Below are 20,203 nucleotides of genomic sequence, written 5' to 3'. Positions count from 1 at the left end.
TGAGTGTCTTTTTGTGGGGTTTGTGTTATTTCATAAAGTGCCTGGCCCTATTGTTTTTGATATGCTGGCTTCATATTCAGCATTTTAATCTGGTGCGTGTGTGTTTTTGTTGTTTTTATTAATAGCCATAATGAATATGTATGAGATGTATATATGCAAATGAATATGCAAATGTGCCAAGCCACACCCTCTGTCCCCCACAAATGAAACAGTCAAACTATGCCCATGCCTTAGTGTGGGGGAAAAACCCGCATAAGGATGCACTAAAGACACTTTCTACTGCAGCTTTGTAAAAGGACCCCTATGACATTCCCATTTCCTCTTATTTGAGGCATGGTCTTTGATATCACCAGACTACACTTTCCCTTAGTTATCAATGATGTCATCACACTTCCCAAAATCTAATACCATTGGTGGAGCCTGAGGGATTTTTCTATGTACACTGCTTGTGCAAAATCCCACAGGTTCCTAAAATGAAATGCCCTTGTTGAAGAAAATGGGATGTATAGCAAATACCTTTTCCTTATGAAAAACTTACCATATCATAGTGAACCAGCCTTTATATACTAATACAAAGCTTGGGCACACTTTTTCATATTAAACAGACAACAAAATATTTATAGACTGATTTACCTGAAGTAGTACTTCTTGAAAGGCTGTTTTCATCTGAAATACAATTAAACAACACTTATAGGATGTAATTTTATATGGATAATGATGCGAGTTAAACAGGGACACATATAAATTCATAAGTATATAAGCATTGCCGTACTGAGATAAACCAAAGGTCTATCAAGCCCAATATTTTGTTTGCAACAGTGGCCAATCTACGTCACAAGTACCTGGCAGGATCCCGAAAAGCGTAAATAGATTCAATTTCATGCTGCTTATCATGGGAATATGCACTGGAATTTCCCCAACCCCACCTCAATAAACTTTGCTAAAACAATTTTGTGAAAGAGGCAAAATAGCAGGTCTCAGAATAAAATACAGTAAATTGCTGCCAAGTTTACAAACATATATATCACGGCAAAGCTCAATTTCAATAACACGTGCATATGTATTTAGCAGGCTACTATATATATTGTGCTGATTTATACGTGTAACCCTGTTCTTTACCTGAAGTTCTGGGCACCAGCTAAGCTCTTGGGTTGGGTATCCAAACCAGGGCCATAAACACAAGTTCTATTACGCTCTTCTTAGTCTCCTCCTTTTCAGCTCTCATCTACCTAGTATTTCCATTGCTGCCTCTGTCCTGCTTCCTCATTTTCTTATACCTTTCCCCAATATTTCACCAACTTCCTAGTCTTCCATTTCCAACCTTGGTACTCACCCTCTCAACTCTCACCTATCCTCCACTGCCTCTCATCCCCTCATCAGTCCAGTTCCATCCCTGGTTCTCTTTCCTTCTCTAAATTTATTAGGTTCAACATGTATCCAGGAACTACGCCATAGATAATCCTGTGGACCAGAGTGCAAACCTTGAAGGCAATGCATTCTTTGATGGGAAGCCAATGCAATTTTTCACGAAGGGGTTTGGCACTTTCAAATTTTGATTTTCCGAAGATCAGTCTAGCTGCTGTATTCTGGGTGGTCTGAAGTTTCTTATCTGAATATCGGTGCATAGCTGGTTATATCACACGATATAACTGGTTATCTGCTAAGGGGGAGATTCTATATATGACACCTAAAACATCGGTGTGGAAATCAGTGCCAACTATACGTATTCTATAAGCGGCACCTAGATTTAGGCGCGGTATACAGAATATGCTTAATTGATATCTCATCACCTAAAACTAAGTGCCTCCATGAAACATGGTGTAAATCCCGGTGTGTAGATTTAGGTGCACTGGGACATATTCTATAACTACACATGTAAATTTTGGAATGCCCATGAAATCCCCATTTTCCCACCTATACCCATGCCCCTTTTTGCCTGCATGCATTAGAAGTTAGGCGCGCTGCATTACAGAATGCACTTAGTGAGTTATGCATGTAAATTCTAATTATTGCCAATTATTGCTAATTAGAGCTTTTTAAGAGCTATTAACAATGCTGATTAGCATGTTAAGCTAATTAAGTTATGCATGTTATTATAGAATATGCTTGGATTTCAGTGCAGATCTCTAGGTGCGCTATATAGAATCCGGAGGCAAGCGCTAACCGGCAATGTTCAGCGGGAGATAACTGGCCATCTCCTCCTGAATATTGTTGGATAGCTGGTTAAGTGCCATGTAACCTGACAGGAGCCATTTCTGGCCGGTTAAATGGTTTTAAATATCGGGTGGCAAATGTTTATTAGTTTGATAAACTGTCTTTCATAAAGGCATAACTAATAGATTGTCAATAAAGAGATAAACACCAATAATACTGAGGAAGACAGGAGATTATAGATAGGGCAAAACACAGGGCAAAATACAAGTTGGTCAATATCTGTTTAAGTTGGCCCGGTCAAAAGAGAAACCAAATATTCAATGCCGGTTGCTGGATACAGGCCAGCATTGAAAAATCTGGTTTAAGCGTGGGCGATGGGCAGTCACTGAGAACCTGATGCCAGCTGAATATCAGGAGGAAGTATTGCACATTTCAAAAAAGGTTGAATAAAGACCAAACTGCTAGCGTAGTTAAATGTAAGATGATGCTAGAAAAAGGAAAAAAAAAGCACTTGTATTAATTTCATGTTTAGAATTTTTAAAGTGGCATCGCATTTAGGTATCCAATATTTCGAAATTTATATCAGAGGTAAATATTTAGCTGGACAACTGCCATGTAAAAGTTATCTGGATATCTTAAAGTGGATTTTCAGCTACTCTGGACATTTAATTTGGACCACTGAATAAGCAGTGCTAATTTAAAATGGATAAAAATATCCAGATACTGGCTGAATTTAACGATAACTTTTGGCTCTACCCCAGGGTCATCCCTCGCCCCTTCTCAACAGATAAATTTATGCCACCTGTCAATTTTAATGCACAAAATGTGGGTGCGAGGCAAGGAGCTCCGCTGAAGATCGGGTCTCCAGCGCTCCCCACTGCCTTGCACTCGAACCGCCGACGTGCTCCCCGGGAGCGAGTCAGAGAGAGGAGCAGAGGAGTCCCCCCAGTGCTCCGCTGCCCCGCGATCCCCCCCTCAGAAGAGCTGGAGGCACGAATCGACGGGCCATCGCTGAGAGGCGGCCGCGTGCTGTCGGCCACTGGGTGCTGAGTTCGCTGGCGAGTCTGGGTCAGCCACCGCGCTCCCCGGCAGGAACTGCCCGGGACCGGCGAGAGCTCCGTGAGACCCGGGTGAGCCAGAGCGAGCTCACCCGCGGCCTCGTGGCGCGCACCTGACCTTGTGGCGCGGCCCGACCCGTCCCAGGCGACCCACCGCACCACTGCGGCGCTCCTGATCCCGGCGGCCTGACGCCCATGCTGCCCGTCCTCCCGCGGCCTGCCCCCATCGCGGTGCCAAGTCCTCGGCGCTGGAGCGATCGGGGCGGAGCACTACACATCCACAGGGCTGACTTCCATGCGCCCAGCTGCTCTGCAGGAACCGAGTTGCCCAGCTTGCTCCCGTCCACCCTCCCCAGCTTCTCCCTGCTTGCTTGCTCCAGTCCACGGCTCCAGCTTCCACCCTGCTGGCTCCAGTTCATCTGCTTCAGCGTCTTCCAGTCCGTCTAATCCAGCTCCTCCTTGCTTGCTTGCCTGCTCCTAACCATCTGCTCCAGCGTGTTCCATCTGCTCCAGCGTGCTCCAGTTTCTTCCAGCCCTGCGGGCTCCAGTTCATCTGCTCCAGCGTCTTCCAGTCCGTCTAATCCAGCTCCTCCTTGCTTGCTTGCCTGCTCCTAACCATCTGCCCCAGCATGTTCAATCTGCTCCAGCGTGCTCCAGTTTCTTCCAGCCCTGCAGGCTCCAGTTCATCTGCTCCAGCGTCTTCCAGTCCGCCTGATCCAGCTCCTCCTTGCCTGCTCCTATCCATCTGCTCCAGCGTGTTCCATCTGCTCCAGCGTGTTCTGGTTTCTTCCAGTCCTCCTACCCATCTGTTCCCAGCTTGTTCCTGTCCACTGGTCCAGCCTTCCCCCGCTATCCAGTCCACTGATCCAGCCTTCACCCTGCGTGTTCCAGTCCATCGACTCCAGTGTGTTCCACTCCGCAGACCCAGCTTTCCTCCTGCGTGTTCCAGTCCATCAACTCCAGTGTGTTCCCGTGTGCTCCAGTGTGTTCCAGTCCCCGTTCCAGTCTGCCTGATCCAGATTCTTCCTGCTTGCGATCCCAGCCTGTTCCAGTCCACCGATCCAGCTTACTCCCGGCCTGTTCCAGCCCATCGGCTCCAGTGTGGTCCAGTCCGCCTGATCCAGACTCTCCACGCAACTGCTCCAGCTTACCCCCTGTTTGTTCCAGTCCATCGACTCCAGTGTGTTTCAGTCTGCTCCAGTCCGTCTATTCCAACTTGTTCCAGTTCATCTGCTCCAGCCTTCCCCAGCATGTTCCAACTTGTTGTTCCAGCTTGTTCCAGCCTGCCCCAACTTGTTCCATCCGTTCCTGCATGACCGGCCTGTGCCAGTCCGTCTGTTCCAGCGTATCTGTTCCAGCTTGTTATGACTTGTTCCAACCTGCTCCAGCCTGTTCCAGCTTGTTCCAGCTTGCTCCTGTCCATCTTGTTCCGGCTTGTTACGACTTGTTCCAGCCGGTTCCAGCTTGTTCCAGCTTGCTCCTGTCCATCTACCCCAGCTTGTTCCTGACCACTTGTTCCAGCTGCTACCCGCCTGCCTGTTAACACATCGAGTAACCCTCCTACCGGCTCGCGAGCCTCTCAGCCATTGACTTACCAACCTGCCTGCTAGCTTCTCAGCCATTGACTTACCTACTCGCCAGTCTAAAATCCAGCTCTATCTATCCACTTAACCCTCAGTCGCCTCAGTCACTCCATAGCCACCTGTTAACACCTGTTAACGACCTATCACCTCAGTCACCACATAGTCACCTGTCACACCTCAGACACTACTTATGGCCCCTGTCCACGTTCTCTTCCTTGCCCTGTCCCTTCCTAATCTTCTTTCCCCCCCACTCCCACTGTCTACCACTAGAACTCGCTGCCCTCCTGCCCTACCCACCATGGCAATACCCTATTCACCCTCATCCCCCACCACCTCACCATCCCTCCTGTCCCCCACCTCTTTCCTAGCTTTTAACCTTCAACACTTCCTTCCTGCCATTAACCCATCCCCATTCCTCCTTAGTGCACCTCGTCTTCGTCGCCTTCGCCGCCCGATCTCCCCCACCCTCCTCCGCATTCTCCTGCTCCTCCTCCTGCTATCCGCGGGAGACATTAACCCTAATCCCGGTCCCCCTTGCCTGTCCCCGTCCTATCCATGCAAACGATTCCGAGATGTCTCCAATCTCGTCTCTATTCCCCTCCTCCCCCCTCTTCTCTCCCCTTCTCATGCGCCCTGTGGAATGCTCACTCAGTCTGTAACAAACTGCCCTTCACCCACGATCTCTTCATCTCTCGCTCCCTTCAACTGCTCGCCCTTACCGAAACCTGGATCTCCCCGGAAGACTCGGCCTCAGTCGCGGCCCTCTGCCACGGAGGTTATCTCTTCTCCCACACTCCCCGCCCAATTGGCCGCGGTGGAGGCGTTGGGCTACTACTCTCGCCTTCCTGTAGTTTCCAACCCCTCCCCCTACCGCAGTCCCACTGCTTCTCATCCTTTGAAGCCCACTCCATCCGCCTATTCTACCCGCTCCCACTCAGAGTCGCAGTCATCTACCGCCCCCCTGAAAAATCCTTCTCTTCCTTCCTCACCGACTTTGATGCGTAGCTCTCTGTCTTTCTTGAACCCTCATCTCCGTCCCTCATTCTTGGAGACTTTAACATTCACGTTGATGACCCTTCCGACTCTAACGCTTCTAAGTTCCTCACCCTAACATCCTCCTTCAACCTCCAGCTGTGCTCCACCACCCCCACTCACCGTGACGGCCATTGTCTTGACCTAGTCCTCTCCTCCTCCGGCTCACCCTCCAATTTCCACGCCTCTGCTCTCCCTCTGTCCGATCATCACCTGATCACATTCACACTTCTTCACCCCCCTCTCCGCCCCGTCCAACTTTAACCACCACCTCCAGGAATCTCCAGGCTATTGACCCCCCCACTCTATCCTCTAGTATCTCTAATCTCCTTCCCTCCATCATGTCCTCTGAGACTGTAGACAAAGCGGTCTCTGCTTACAATGCCGCTCTCTCCTCTGCTTTGGACAACCTTGCTCCATCCACCTCCTGTCCCACTAAGCGTACTAGTCCCCAGCCTTGGCTGACCCCTTGCATCCGCTACCTTCGCTCCTGCACCCAATCCGCGGAACGCCTCTGGAGGAAATCTCGTACCCATTCAGACTTCCTTCACTACAAATTTATGCTATCCTCCTTCCATTCCTACCTATTCCTTGCAAAACAGGACTATTACACCCAATTGACCAATTCTCTCAGCTCTAACCCTCGTCGTCTCTTCACCACCCTTAACTCCCTCCTCAAAGTGCCCCCCGCCCCCACTCCCCCTTCACTCTCTCCTCAATCACTGGCTGACTACTTCCGCGACAAGGTGCAAAAGATAAACCTTGAGTTCACTACCAAGCCACCACCTCCTCTTCAGCCTGTAGCCCTATCCAACAACCAACCAACCATGGCCTCTTTCTCCTCCTTTCCTGAGATCACCGAGGATGAAACCTCCCGCCTTCTTTCCTCCTCGAAATGCACCACCTGTTCCTCCAATCCCATCCCCACCAACCTACTTAACACCATTTCCCTTACTGTCACCCCCTCCATCTGTCGCATCATTAACCTTTCTCTCTCCACTGCAATGGTCCCTGACACCTTCAAGCACGCAGTAGTCACACCTCTCCTAAAAAAATCATCACTTGACCCTACCTGCCCCTCCAACTACCGCCCCATCTCTCTCCTCCCCTTCCTCTCCAAAATTCTTGAACGCGCCGTTCACAGTCGCTGCCTTGATTTTCTCTTCTCTCATGCCATCCTAGATCCACTTCAATCCGGCTTTCGCCCTCTACACTCGACAGAAACAGCACTCTCTAAAGTCTGCAACGACCTCCTCCTCGCCAAATCCAGAGGCCACTATTCCATCCTCATCCTGCTCGATCTATCCGCTGCGTTGGACACTGTCAATCATGATCTACTTCTTACCACATTGTCCTCTTTTGGGTTCCAAGGCTCTGTCCTCTCCTGGTTCTCCTCTTATCTCTCCCACCGCACCTTCAGAGTACACTCTCATGGATCTTCCTCCACTCCCATCCCACTATCTGTTGGAGTTCCCCAGGGATCTGTCCTTGGACCCCTTCTCTTCTCAATCTACACCTCATCCCTAGGCTCACTGATCTCATCTCATGGTTTTCAGTATCATCTTTATGCTGATGACACCCAGCTATACCTCTCCACACCAGACATCACCGCGGAGACCCAGGCCAAGGTATCGGCCTGCTTATCCAACATTGCTGCCTGGATGTCCAACCGCCACCTGAAGCTGAACATGTCCAAAACCGAGCTCCTCGTCTTTCCACCTAAACCCACCTCTCCTCTTCCTCCACTCTCCATCTCAGTTGAAAACATCCTCATCCTCCCCGTCCCATCTGCCCGCAACCTCGGAGTCATCTTCGACTCCTCCCTCTCCTTCTCTGCGCATATCCAACAGACTGCCAAGACCTGTCGCTTCTTCCTCTTCAACATCAGCAAAATTCGCCCTTTCCTATCTGAGCAAACCACACGAACTCTCGTCCATGCTCTCATTACCTCTCGCCTTGACTACTGCAACCTACTCCTCACCGGCCTCCCACGTAGCCATCTATCCCCCCTTCAATCCGTTCAGAATGCTGCCGCACGTCTTATATTCCGCCAGAACCGATATACTCACATCACTCCTCTCCTCAAGTCACTTCACTGGCTTCCGATCAGATACCGCATACAATTCAAGCTTCTCCTCCTTACCTACAAATGCACCCGGTCTGCGGCTCCTCACTACCTCTCTACCCTCATCTCCCCCTATGTCCCCGCCCGTAACCTCCGCTCCAGGACAAATCCCTCCTGTCAGTTCCCTTCTCCACCACTGCCAACTCCAGGCTCCGCTCATTCTGCCTTGCCTCACCCTTTGCCTGGAACAATCTTCCTCAACCCCTACACCAAGCTCCCTCCCTACCCATTTTCAAATCTCTGCTTAAAACTCACCTCTTCAATGCCGCGTTCGGCACCTAACCTCTCATGAAATATAGTATTACCTACCAGACGGACTCTACACTTGTCTTTAGATTGTACACCTGTCTTTTTAGATTGTAAGCTCCTTGAGCAGGGACTGTCCTTCCATGTTAAATTGTACAGCGCTGCGTAACCCTAGTAGCGCTTTAGAAATGTTAAGTAGTAGTAGTAGTAAAATGTATCCATTTTAAAAACAAAGCTCTAAGGGGTTCTTTTACTAAGCTGCATTAACAATACTTATATGGGTCTTTCTTGCACACTAAGCCATTTTTACTGTGGCCATAAATACCCCAATTTTCTATTTTTTGAATGTTGCCATTAGCACGCAGCCATAAAAAAAAAATTACCACAGCAGCACTTACCACCTCCTATTTTGTAGGTGGCAAGGAATCCTGGGTTATACAGTACATGCACTAATCAGTTAGCACGCGGTAAAGTAGCTAACTGGTTAGCACAGGAATGCCTAGTGGTGCACCAAGGGTGGAGTGGTGGTGGTGGGGTTCGCCCCACATGCAGACAGCAAGGGGATGCACTGAGCAGTCGTACAGCTGTCAGCTCTGCCAGTCCCTGCCCCCTCTAACATCAACTTCCTGTTCTGAGCAGGGGACCGGCAGAGCCAAGAGCCATGTGACTGCTCAGTTCACCCCTTTGCTTGGTGTAGGGAGGGTGGGGTGACATGCCTGGAGGAGTGGATGCTCCGCCCCGCGTGGCAAACAAGCTAGGTTCACCACTAGGAATGCCCACTCTCCAGCCCTGACACGTCCCCATACCAATTCTACTGCATGACACTGTAGCGCATCATGTGGTAGTCCATTTTTTTGCTGTATTAGGAGACAATAGCATCTAACACAGGGCCCCTTTTACAAAGTGGTGGTAATCTCAATGCAGGCTTACTGCTCACTAAAAAGGAAGTACTGCTAACAGACATTAGTGTACGCTAAATGCTGCACATCCTATTTCATACCTATGGGTAGAGGCTGACCAAATTTCAGTTTCAGTTGTAGCCCAGCCCAAAATGCAGGTTTGAACAAACCTGGATTTTGGGCAAGCTTCTGATCCCCTTCCAAGAACACTCATTATCTCCTTTCAAATCCCCCTGCTTCCACCATCATCCACTCCTCCAGGCACCTTTGTTACAGTCTGACACTCTGTGAATATTGCGGGGGGGGGGGGGGGGGGGGGGGGGGCTGAGGTCACTCTTTGGCAACACTGGGCAACAGCACATTAGATCACTCCTGCCCCCTTAGCAGGTTTCAGGGAATATGGGGATGGAGGAAATAGGAAGGGATCTTTAATGGGGATTAGGGAATGGGAGTATTCCTGAAGAGAGACGAGGTGGAAATTATTTTTTGAGAACCCTAGCTCCTTTAAATTGTTCCCATCTTTTGTGGTTTGGCTATCTTACCATGAATAACACAGCTTGTGAGGTTTAATTCAAGTTTTTTTTATTTATTTTGAATAATAATAAGCTTTTTTGCATGCATTTGCATACTTTTCATTTCATTTTTATTAACATACATTATGGTAAAGAAATTCTAGGTTATGCTGTATTATTGGTAATAATGCATGCTATTGTAAATAGTTTATGGTTTAATAAATTCATTATACTGCGTATGCTAAAAATAGTTTGCAGCGGTGAACACTAATACACATTAATTGGCACATAACATGTTATTGCATTAGTACTGCTTTGTAAATAGGCCCCTTAGTTTCCAGTGCTTCAATGAAGAGCACATCTTTTGGATATGCTGCAACATACCCTTCCTGGTTTAACTTAATGAAAAATATACTTTCTTTCTGTGACTTTCATAAGTGTATTGCTTGCATCACATATAGATGATCCTGCTATTCACTGTTCACTAGTGTTATAGTGAAAAATGACTCCCAGTTTCTCTAATATAAAAAGATCTGTCTATTCTTCATAGTCGAATAAAGTTCATTTTATTAGGTCTGTCAGAGTATTTATCCATTATGCTGGTCATCTGTTTTTCTCTAGTGATAGAGTTATAGTCTGGTAATCTGATTTTTATCTCCAGTCACTGGTCTTTGTCTTTTTCACTCAGTTTCTTATCTTCTCTTTCAATTTTAGGAAATTTTTGATTACCTTTGGGTCTAAATAGTTCCTTTTTTATAGCTGTGCCTGTTTTTCAGAGGATAACCTGTACAACTGTGCATAGCTTTGTTTGATATAAGTGGATTCGGCCATGTTCCCTTCATTGCATCATATCCCAATTACAGCAAACAATGTTTAGTTTAGTTTAGAAAGCACTTCATGTACTGCCCTTAGTACAATGGCCCAGTGGTATAAAAATCAATAATAACAAATAGAAAAAAGAAGTTATAATCTGTATCTTGTAGAAGCAAGAAGGGTAGAAACACAGAAGAGCTTCCAGCCAACCGGGCACATCATATTCCCCGGTGCATGGCCTCCTCAAAACATTTAACATAACAGAAAGTTGTAAGGTATGGTAAACTTGTATTATGATGACTCAGCCCATAAGCGCATGGGCAACAGGTTCCAGAGGGAAAGGGCAACAAAGAAGAAGTGATATGTTGTCATTTGGGGGAAAGGGGTCTAGTGGAAGACAGCAGGAAAAGGTTATTAGGGGAGGGGGATTCATCAAGGAGTGGTAAAAAAAAAAAATCAACTTTTACCGCACCTTGATTTCCCATGGGATTCAGCCACCTGTGGGATCTGCAGGTTGTTGAATCCCGTGATAAATGAACAATGCTACTTGAGAGCCCAGGTCCTCCCTAGTTTCTGGACACCCCAGTTGAAACATCTCTCTGTGTCAAGCCCCACCACTCCCCCACAAAGTCCAAGCCCCCACTTGTCCCTTCCCACCCCCACTTCTAAGGTAGCCTTCACCTTCTTAGAGGACTATCTTTAGAACTTTGGTGGTCTGTGAGGATCTTTGGGAAGGAGTAATGCCCATTCCCTCTTGCCCAGTCTGGCGCCAACTGCAAAATAGTACCCCTGGCAGTAGTCTCATATGACTACCACTAGTGGTCATATTTCCATATAAGGAAACATGACCACTTAGCAATAGGACTTTGTGGATAGATGGGGTGGGTGGGGCTTGACCTGGGGGGCTTCAACCAGGGGGCTGGAAGCTGGGGGGGGGACCCTGTTCTGTTGACCCAGGAGCTTCAGGCTGCAGCTTTGCAGCCTGATATTTCCAGGAAGTGATTTTATTGCCCATAACACAACTTGTGGTATATCACTGCAGGTCATGTTAGGGTATTTGCATAGTAATGAGATTCTAACATGCATCTGCATGTTTTGCATCTCATTACTACTTAACCTGTGGTGACTTAAATATCTCTGGTAATTTTAATCAGGCGTTAGAGCCATTTAAGTCACATTAAGGGGCAAACGTGCCTAAAATCCCTAACGTAGCTTGATGAATTCCCCCCTTAGACAAATAATAAGAATGGCCAGTGAAAAATGCCTTGAGTGAAGAGAAGAATTTTAAAAGGACTTGTGTAGCTAGTTGGGAGCCAAGGTTCTTTGGCAAGAAGAGGGGGTCATATAGTTGATATACCCCACTTTTCTGAGGTACAAGCAAAGCAGTTTACCTATATTATATGCAAGTACTTTCTCCATACCTAGTGGGCTCACAAATCTCAGTTTTGTACCTGGGGTAACGGAGAGTTAAATGATTTTCCTGGAGTCACAAGGAGCTGCAGTGGGAATTGAACCAAGTTCTCCAGGTTCACAGCCCACTGCAGTAAATATCGCTCAAACTTTTAAGCATGCCATAACATCTTCACCACTGTATTTTGAATGGTTTGTAATCACCTTAATGGTGTTTGTGTTAGACTGCGAAGTACAACATTCAGGGCTAGTTCACTATAATCCTTGTGATTAATGGAGCATGCCAAAAAATGCTCAGAATATAACAAAGGATGTACATGTATGGGATAGTGATTTTGTTTTGACCTAGCATTTCCCTTTGGCTTCTTTGTATTTTCAGGTCACTCAGCCTTCTTTCATTTCTACCTGGGAATTTTCCTACCCCGTTTTACATTCTATCCAATGAATCTAGTCTGGTCTTGAAGTGACAACTCTTGGATGAGGGCCTTGTGCCAAGGCTTCTTTGGGAATCCTGCAACTGTGGACCCTGAACCTGGTCACTTGGTGTCACCCTGAAGCACTGATTATGACTCTCCTCTCTGGAAGGATGTGTGCAGGATTACTTTTATACAGGTTTGAAACAAGGAGCCTGAACCATGGTCAGTACATTAAGTTCAGGCTGTTTAGCACACAGGAACACTATGGGCCCAATTTTATAAAGGGAAGGGAAAGGGAAATGGGACTTGATATACCGCCTTTTTGAGGTCTTTGCAACTACATTCAAAGCGGTTTACATATATTCAGGTACTTATTTTGTACCAGGGCCAATGGAGGGTTAAGTGACTTGCCCAGAGTCACAAGGAGCTGCAGTGGGAATCAAACTCAGTTCCTCCAGGATCAAAGTCCACTGCACTAACCACTAGGCTACTACTCCACCTATACGTGAAATCTAAAGAGATGCCTATTGCAAGCCTATAGGCAACATAGAGGGGCATAATCGAACGAAAATGTCTATCTCCATGGGCGTTTATCTTCGAGAACGAGTCCGTGAAGGGGCGGACCGAACCGTATTTTCCGAAAAAATAGACGTCCATGTTTTATTTGACAATTTGTGAGCTGGGCGTTTTTGTTTTTTAGCGATAATGGGAAATGAAAGCGCCCAGCTCAAAAACGAATAAATCCAAGGCATTTGTTCGTGGGAGGGGCCAGGATTCATAGTGCACTGGTCCCCCTCACATGCCAGGACACCAACCGGGCACCCCAGGGGGCACTTTTACAAAAACAAAAAAAAAGGTAAAAGAACTCCCAGGTGCATAGCACCCTTCCCTTGTGTGTTGAACCCCCCAAATCCCCCTCAAAACCCACTGCCCACAAGTCTACACCATTACTATAGCCCTAAGGGGTGAAGGGGGGCACCTACATGTGGGTACAGTGGGTTTGGGGGGTTGGATGACTAATAAGCATTAAGCAGCACAATTGTAACAGGTAGGGGGGGATGGCCTGGGTCCACCTGCCTGAAGTCCATTGCACCCCCTAACAACTGCTCCAGGGACCTGCATACTGCTGCCAGGGAGGTGGGTATGACATTTGATGGTGAAAATAAAAAGTTGTGAAACATCATTCTTTTTGTGGTGGGAGGGGGTTAGTGACCATTGGGGGAGTCAGGGGAGGTCATCCCCGATTCCTTCTGGGGGTAATCTAGTCATTTAGGGCACTTTTTGGGGCCTTATTCGTGAAAAAACAGGGTCCAGGAAAAGTGCCCTAAATTCTAGCTACAAACGCATACTTTTTTTCCATTATCGGCGAAAGGCGCCCATCTCTGTTTGGGTGATAACCATGCCCCTGTCCCGCCTTCACCACGCCTCTGACATGCCCCCATCAACTTTGTACGCTTCCGCGATGGAGTGCAGTTGAAAACGTCCAAGTTCGACTTTCGATTACACCGTGTTATTCGTTTTTGTGAGATAAACGTCCATCTCCCGATTTAGGTCGGAACTTGGGCGTTTTTCTCGTTTGATTATAAGCAGGATAGGCATTTATGTGACTTTGAGGGGCATAATCGAACGGGGCGTCCAAGTTTTCCTGAGGACATCCTCGCAGGATGTCCCCACGTAGAGGCAGGGAAACTCGTATTATCAAAACAAGATGGGCGGCCATCTTTCATTTTGATAATACGGTCGGGGACACCCAAATCTCAACATTTAGGTCAACCTTAGAGATGGTCATCCCTAGAAATGGTCGTCCCCGATTTTTGGCGATAATGGAAACTGAGGACACCCATCTTAGAAACGACCAAATCCAAGCCATTTGGTCGTAGTAGGAGCCAGCATTTGTTGTGCACTGGTCCCCCTGACATGACAGGACACCAACCGGGCACCCTAGGGGGCACTGCAGTGGACTCCCAGGTGCATAGCTCCTTTACCTTGTATGCTGAGCCCCCCAACCCCCTCCCCCAAAACCCACTCCCCACAACTGTATACCACTACCATAGCCCTTAGGGATGAATGGGGGCACCTAGATGTGAGTACAGTGGGTTTCTGGTGGGTTTTGGAGGGCTCACATCTACCACCACAATTATAACAGTTGGGGGGAGATGGGCCTGGGTCCGCCTGCCTGAAGTGCACTGCAGTACCCACTAAAACTGCTCCAGGGACCTGCATACTGCTGTCATGGAGCTGGGTATGATATTTGAGGATGGAAAAAAAAACTAATTTTTTTTTAGAGTGGGAGGGGGTTAGTGACCACTGGGGGAGTAAGAGGAGGTCATCCCCAATTCCCTCTAGTGGTCATCTGGTCATTTAGGACACATTTTTGTGGCTTGGTCGTAAAAGAAAAAGGACCAAGTAAAGTCGGCCAAGTGTTCGTCAGGGACACCCTTCTTTTTTCCATTATCATCCGAGGACACCCATGTGTTAATCATGCCTCAGTCCCGCCTTCGCTATGCTTCCAACATGCCCCCATGAACTTTGGTCGTCCCCGCAAAGGAAAGCAGTTGAGGATGCCCAAAATCAGCTTTCGATTATGCTGATTTGGGTGACCCTGGGAGAAGGACACCCATCTGCTGATTTGTGTCGAAAAATGGGCACCCTTCTCTTTCAAAAATAAGCCTGTTTATAAAATACGCTCCCAGAACTAGCCCCAATAGTGCACATTCTTAGCTTCTTGTATTTCTAATCCTCCAGTTTTCTGCTCTCATCTTGAGTCTACACATCATGCAGCCTTCTTTTGTATAGTGGAATGCCCTCTCCCTTGATCTTCACTCTGAACAGTCATACCCTCGGTTTAGATCACTACTCAAGGCCCGTCTGTTTACGGTAGGGTTACTATATGGCTCCAGAAAAAGGACACATTGATCCAGTCCGGGTTTTGCTTCCTTTGAAAGCAATGGAAGTAAAACCCAGACTGGCTCAATCTATCCTCCTTTTCTGGAGCCATATGGTAGCCCTAGTTTAGGGCAGTCTTCCCTAATTTTACCTCTTAACTCACTTTGGGGCCCTTTTACTAAAGGGTTGCTGTGTGGCTACCCAGAACTACCACCAGCCCAACGCAGGTGCTGGTGGTAGTTCCACCCCCAGCATGTGCGCCATTTCCAGCACTAGCAGAAATATTGAACAGTACTGAAACGTTGCTCTGGAGAGCTCTGCGAGTGACCCATTTTCAGCCCGAGACCCTGAAGAAGCAGCGAAACGCTGGCCATCATCGGCTCGGAGCGGGATGTGAAGGACTGCACAGCGCAACACCAGAACGAGAAACTTCCATTATGCACCACTTCTAATAAGATAAGTGAAATTGTGTATAGTGGATACTGTATAGAAGTGATTTATACCTGCACGATAAATACACGTATGCAAGTCTCTTCTTATTTTTTGACCACAGATATTGTAAGAAGGTTGTATTTGTGGCACTAGAAGGTTTTTTTGGCCGATGATGAAGAGAAGACCTTGTAGGTCTGTTTAAGCTCCGTAAGATTATGACTGGTCTTGGAGCTCTTTGAGGCCTTTTTCCTTCAATCTAAGTCATTGGAGAATAAGTGGATTTTTGAGTATTTGGTTGATGGCACAGCAAAAATGGCCACTGCCCCACTGTGTTATGTTATTTGATAGAACATCTACTGCACTGAAATTAGATTTTCTTTATTGCATTTGGATTTTGATTTAGCTCACACCTTTTCAGAAGATATGATTTATTTGCTCCATTTAATACCACAAAATATATCTTATATCAAATACTTACGATTTTCAGGCAATATCTGGTCCAGCTTTTCAGAGGACTCATCATTCTCATTTTCTGTTACATATTCAAAGTTAATTATAAACATCATTGCCACTCCTTCTTGATTTTTGACTGGGATTATATGGGTATTACAAATGAAGGTGGATCCTGCATTAAAAAAAGCAAAAATAAACCAAACCAAAGGAAAACAGAAGAAAAATAATAATTAGTAGAAGAATATAAGTAAAAAAGTAAAATGAATTACATATCTGTTTACAGGAAATTTTACTTATAACAATTTCTGCAGAATGAGTTCCTTTCGAAGATTTTGGATATAACAAAAAATGAACACATTTTTCCCCAAGAGAAATCCCATGGATTATTTAAATATGAATGGGGGGGGGGGGGGGGTTCAGTACATTTCTTGTAGATATTATGAATCTCTCTTATTTGGAGGATGGTGAAGAAGGAATGTATGCCATGTCACTGCTCAATCAAGTGAAAGACTTTACATGTATACTCTCTCCTTATGGAGCCTGTGAACATTCAAAAAGACCATTACATGGGGAAATTCAATCATTCAATCAGGCAGGTATTTGTTTATTTATTTAAACCATTTATTGCCTGTCCTATCCACAAATCTAGGTGGCATACAGCAAAAGCACACATGAAATCAAGTAAGTAAAACTAACAATATAACACATTAATATAATGGTATGGTTTTCAGGATCGCAACAACTGATACTGTAGTCATCAAATTTGATTTGCTGTTAAGTGGTCTAAGATAGGGTGTACAAATTTGAGTTATGAACAATTCTGTGGGGTAGCAGGCCAGTAGATTGAAGGAGGTGAGGAATAATAGTGGCCCATGCAGGTAGATTAGAGGCAACATGAGAGATGAACATTCAGCAATAAGGTGTGTGTGTGTGTGTGAGTGTGAGTGTGTGTGTGCATGAGAGAGAGAGTAATATAGGTGGGGAAAGGGAGAAAAAAAAGAAATGGGATTGTGGAAGAGAGAGAAAAAGAAGAGGATGGAGGAAAAAGATGGCAGAAAGGAATAGAGAAAGAGCAATCATGGGGAGAGAAGGGGAAGAAGGAAAAAGGAGATTGGATGGATGAAGATACAATGAGAATATGAAATGTTATTTCATATCATTTTTAACTCAAAATGATAAGAAAACCCCAGACATTTTAGGGTTTCCTCCATTTTGCTAATAATGTTGGTGAGCTCATTCATAGTAAAACATCGTTTTCCAGAATTGCAATTCCTAAGAGATTATCAGCAAGATGTCTACTAACAAAGGGTGTAAGTTGACTTTGCTAATATGACTGGTCAAGATGTAAAGCAATCAAAACATGATCCTCTTTATCCTCAGAAATTTTTAGGGCTTAAAGAATTGGAAATAACAAAACTTCAGTTATGCATGATCTGTTGCAGATTATAAATCTAGCAAAAAAGAACTGGGAGGTTCTTGTGGAGATGTGTTCAAAATTAGTACAGACTACTTAACTACTTACTACTTAACATTTCTAAAGCGCTACTAGGGTTACGCAGCGCTGTACAATTTAACATGGAAGGACAATCCCTGCTCAAGGAGCTTACAATCTAAAAGACAGGTGTACAATCTAAAGACAATCTAAACAATCTAAAGACAAGTGTAGAGTCCGTCTGATAGGGCATACTATATTTCATGAAAGGTTAGGTGCTGAAAGCAGCATTGAAGATGTGAGTTTTAAGCAGAGATTTGAAGATGGGTAGGGAGGGGGCTTGGCGTAGGGGTTGAGGAAGATTGTTCCAAGCATAGGGTGAGGCAAGGCAGAATGAGCGGAGCCTGGAGTTGGCAGAGGTGGAGAAGGGAACTGAAAGGAGGGATTTGTCCTGTGAGCGGAGGTTACGGGCAGGGACATAGGGGGAGATGAGGGTAGAGAGGTAGTGAGGAGCCGCAGACCGGGTGCATTTGTAGGTAAGGAGGAGAATCTTGAATTGTATGCGGTATCTGATCGGAAGCCAGTGAAGTGACTTGAGGAGAGGGGTGATATGAGTATATCGGTTCTGGCGAAATATAAGACTTGCGGCAGCGTTCTGAACGGATTGAAGGGGGGATAGATGGCTAAGTGGGAGGCTGGTGAGGAGTAAGTTGCAGTAGTCAAGGTGAGAGGTAATGAGAGCGTGGACGAGATTTCGTGTGGTGTGCTCAGAAAGGAAAGGGCGAATTTTGCTGATGTTGAAGAGGAAGAATCGACAGGTCTTGGCAGTCTGTTGGATATGCGCAGAGAAGGGGAGGGAGGATGCACAAAGAGGTACTTGAAAATAGGATAAGAACATAAATAGGCATTGCCATACTGGGACAGACTGAAGATCCATCAAGCCCAGTATCCTGTTTCCAACAGTGACCAATCCAGGTTACAAGTAAATGGCATGAATCCAAAACAGTACAATATATTTTGTGCTGCTTATCTTTGAAGTAAGCAGTGGATTTTCCCCAAGTCCACCTTAATAAGGGGCTTATGGACTTTACTTTTAGGAAGTCATCCAAACCTTTTTAAACCCCACTAAGCTGGCAACAAATTCAAGATTTTAATTACACATTGAATGAAGAAATATTTTCTCTGATTTGTTTTAAATTTACTACATTGTAGCGTCATTGCATGCCTCCTAGTCCTGCTATTTTTGGAAAGAGTAAATAAGTGACTCACATCTACCCATTCCACTCCACTGATTATTTTATAGGCCTCTATCATATCGCCCCTCAGCCATCTTTTCTCCAAGCTGAAAAGTCCTAGCCACTTTAGCCTTTCCTCACAGGGAAGTCATCCTATCCCCTTTATCATTTTTGTTGCCCACCTCTGTACCTTTTCTAATTCCACTATATCTTTTATGAGATACAGTGACCAGAATTGCACACAGTATTCGAGGTGCAGTCACACCAAGAAGTGATACAAAGGCATTATAATGTGCCCATTTTTGTTTTCCATTCCTTTCCTAATACGTAACATTCTATTTGCTTTCTTAGCCACTGCTGCACATTGAGCAGAGGGTTTCAACATATTATCAACAATGACACCTATATCCCTTTCCTGGTCGGTGACTCCTAAAGTGGAACCTTGGATCACATAGGTAAAGTTCAGGTTCCTCTTTTCCCACATGCATCACTTTCCACTTGCTCACACTAAACGTCATCTGCCATTTGGATGCCAGTCTCTCGGTCTCGTAAGGTCCTCTTGTAATTTTTCACAATCCTCTTACGATTTAACAACTTTGAATAACTTTGTGTTGTCAGAAAATTTAATTACCTCACTAGTTACTCCCATCTCTAGATCATTTATAAATGTTAAAAAACAGTGGTCCCAGCACAGACCCCTGTGGAACCCAACTATCTACCCTTATCCATTGAGAATACTGATTATTTAACCCTACTCTGTTTTCTATCATTAACCAGTTTTTAATCCACAATAGAATACAACCTACTATCTCATGATTCTCCAATTTCCTCTGGAGTCTTTCATAAGGTACTTTATCAAATGCCTTTTGAAAATCCAGCTATATACTATTGACCAGCTCACCTTTATCCACGTTTGTTCACCCCTTCAAAGAAATGTAGTAGATTGGTGAGGCAACATTTCCCTTCACTAAATCCATGTTGGCTTTGTCTCATTAATCCATGCTTATGAATATGCTCTGTAATTTTTTTCTTTATAATAGTCTCTACCAGTGAAATTTTTCTAGCAAAAAAGGTGCCGGTATTCAAATGCCAGGCCACCCTTCAGGAGTGGGGTGATCACTAAGAAACCCACTCTATAATAATCAGGTACCCTGCAACCAGTAATAGAAACTATGAGAATGCAGAATTGGTATGTAGAGCCTGAGCTCTTTCATTAAAACTTGTGGTCCATGGGTCAATTTTAGCAGACACTGGAAAAGGTGCTGGTACTCAGTACCCCTGAGTACCCCCTCAAAAAAAGCCCTGGTCTCTACCACTTTGCTCGGCACAGACGTCAGGCTCTCCAGTCTATAATTTCCTGGATCACCTCTGAAGCCTTTTTTAAAAATCGCCATTACGTTGCTTAATCTCCAATCTTCTGGTTCCATGATTGATTTTAAAGATAAATTACATATTACTAATAATAATTCTGCAAGTTCATTTTTCAGTTCTATCAATACTCTGGGATGCATACAATC

At 45.6% G+C, this 20,203-nt stretch overlaps 1 protein-coding gene across 1 annotated transcript in view; it reads right to left on the bottom strand.

Moving 5' to 3' along the window:
• KCNH7 (potassium voltage-gated channel subfamily H member 7) overlaps window positions 1-20,203 on the bottom strand; it is a 490,323-nt gene that overhangs the window by 217,357 nt on the left and 252,763 nt on the right. Inside the window, 1 exon segment of the mRNA XM_030210041.1 lies at window positions 16,039-16,191. Within this exon segment, the coding sequence (XP_030065901.1) occupies window positions 16,039-16,191 (153 nt within the window).

The sequence above is a fragment of the Microcaecilia unicolor genome, chromosome 7 (assembly GCF_901765095.1).
Source record: "Microcaecilia unicolor chromosome 7, aMicUni1.1, whole genome shotgun sequence".
NCBI classification, from domain to species: Eukaryota; Metazoa; Chordata; class Amphibia; order Gymnophiona; family Siphonopidae; genus Microcaecilia; species Microcaecilia unicolor.
Note: the sequence above shows the minus strand (reverse complement) of the source record. Positions and strands in the feature narration are given on the sequence as shown.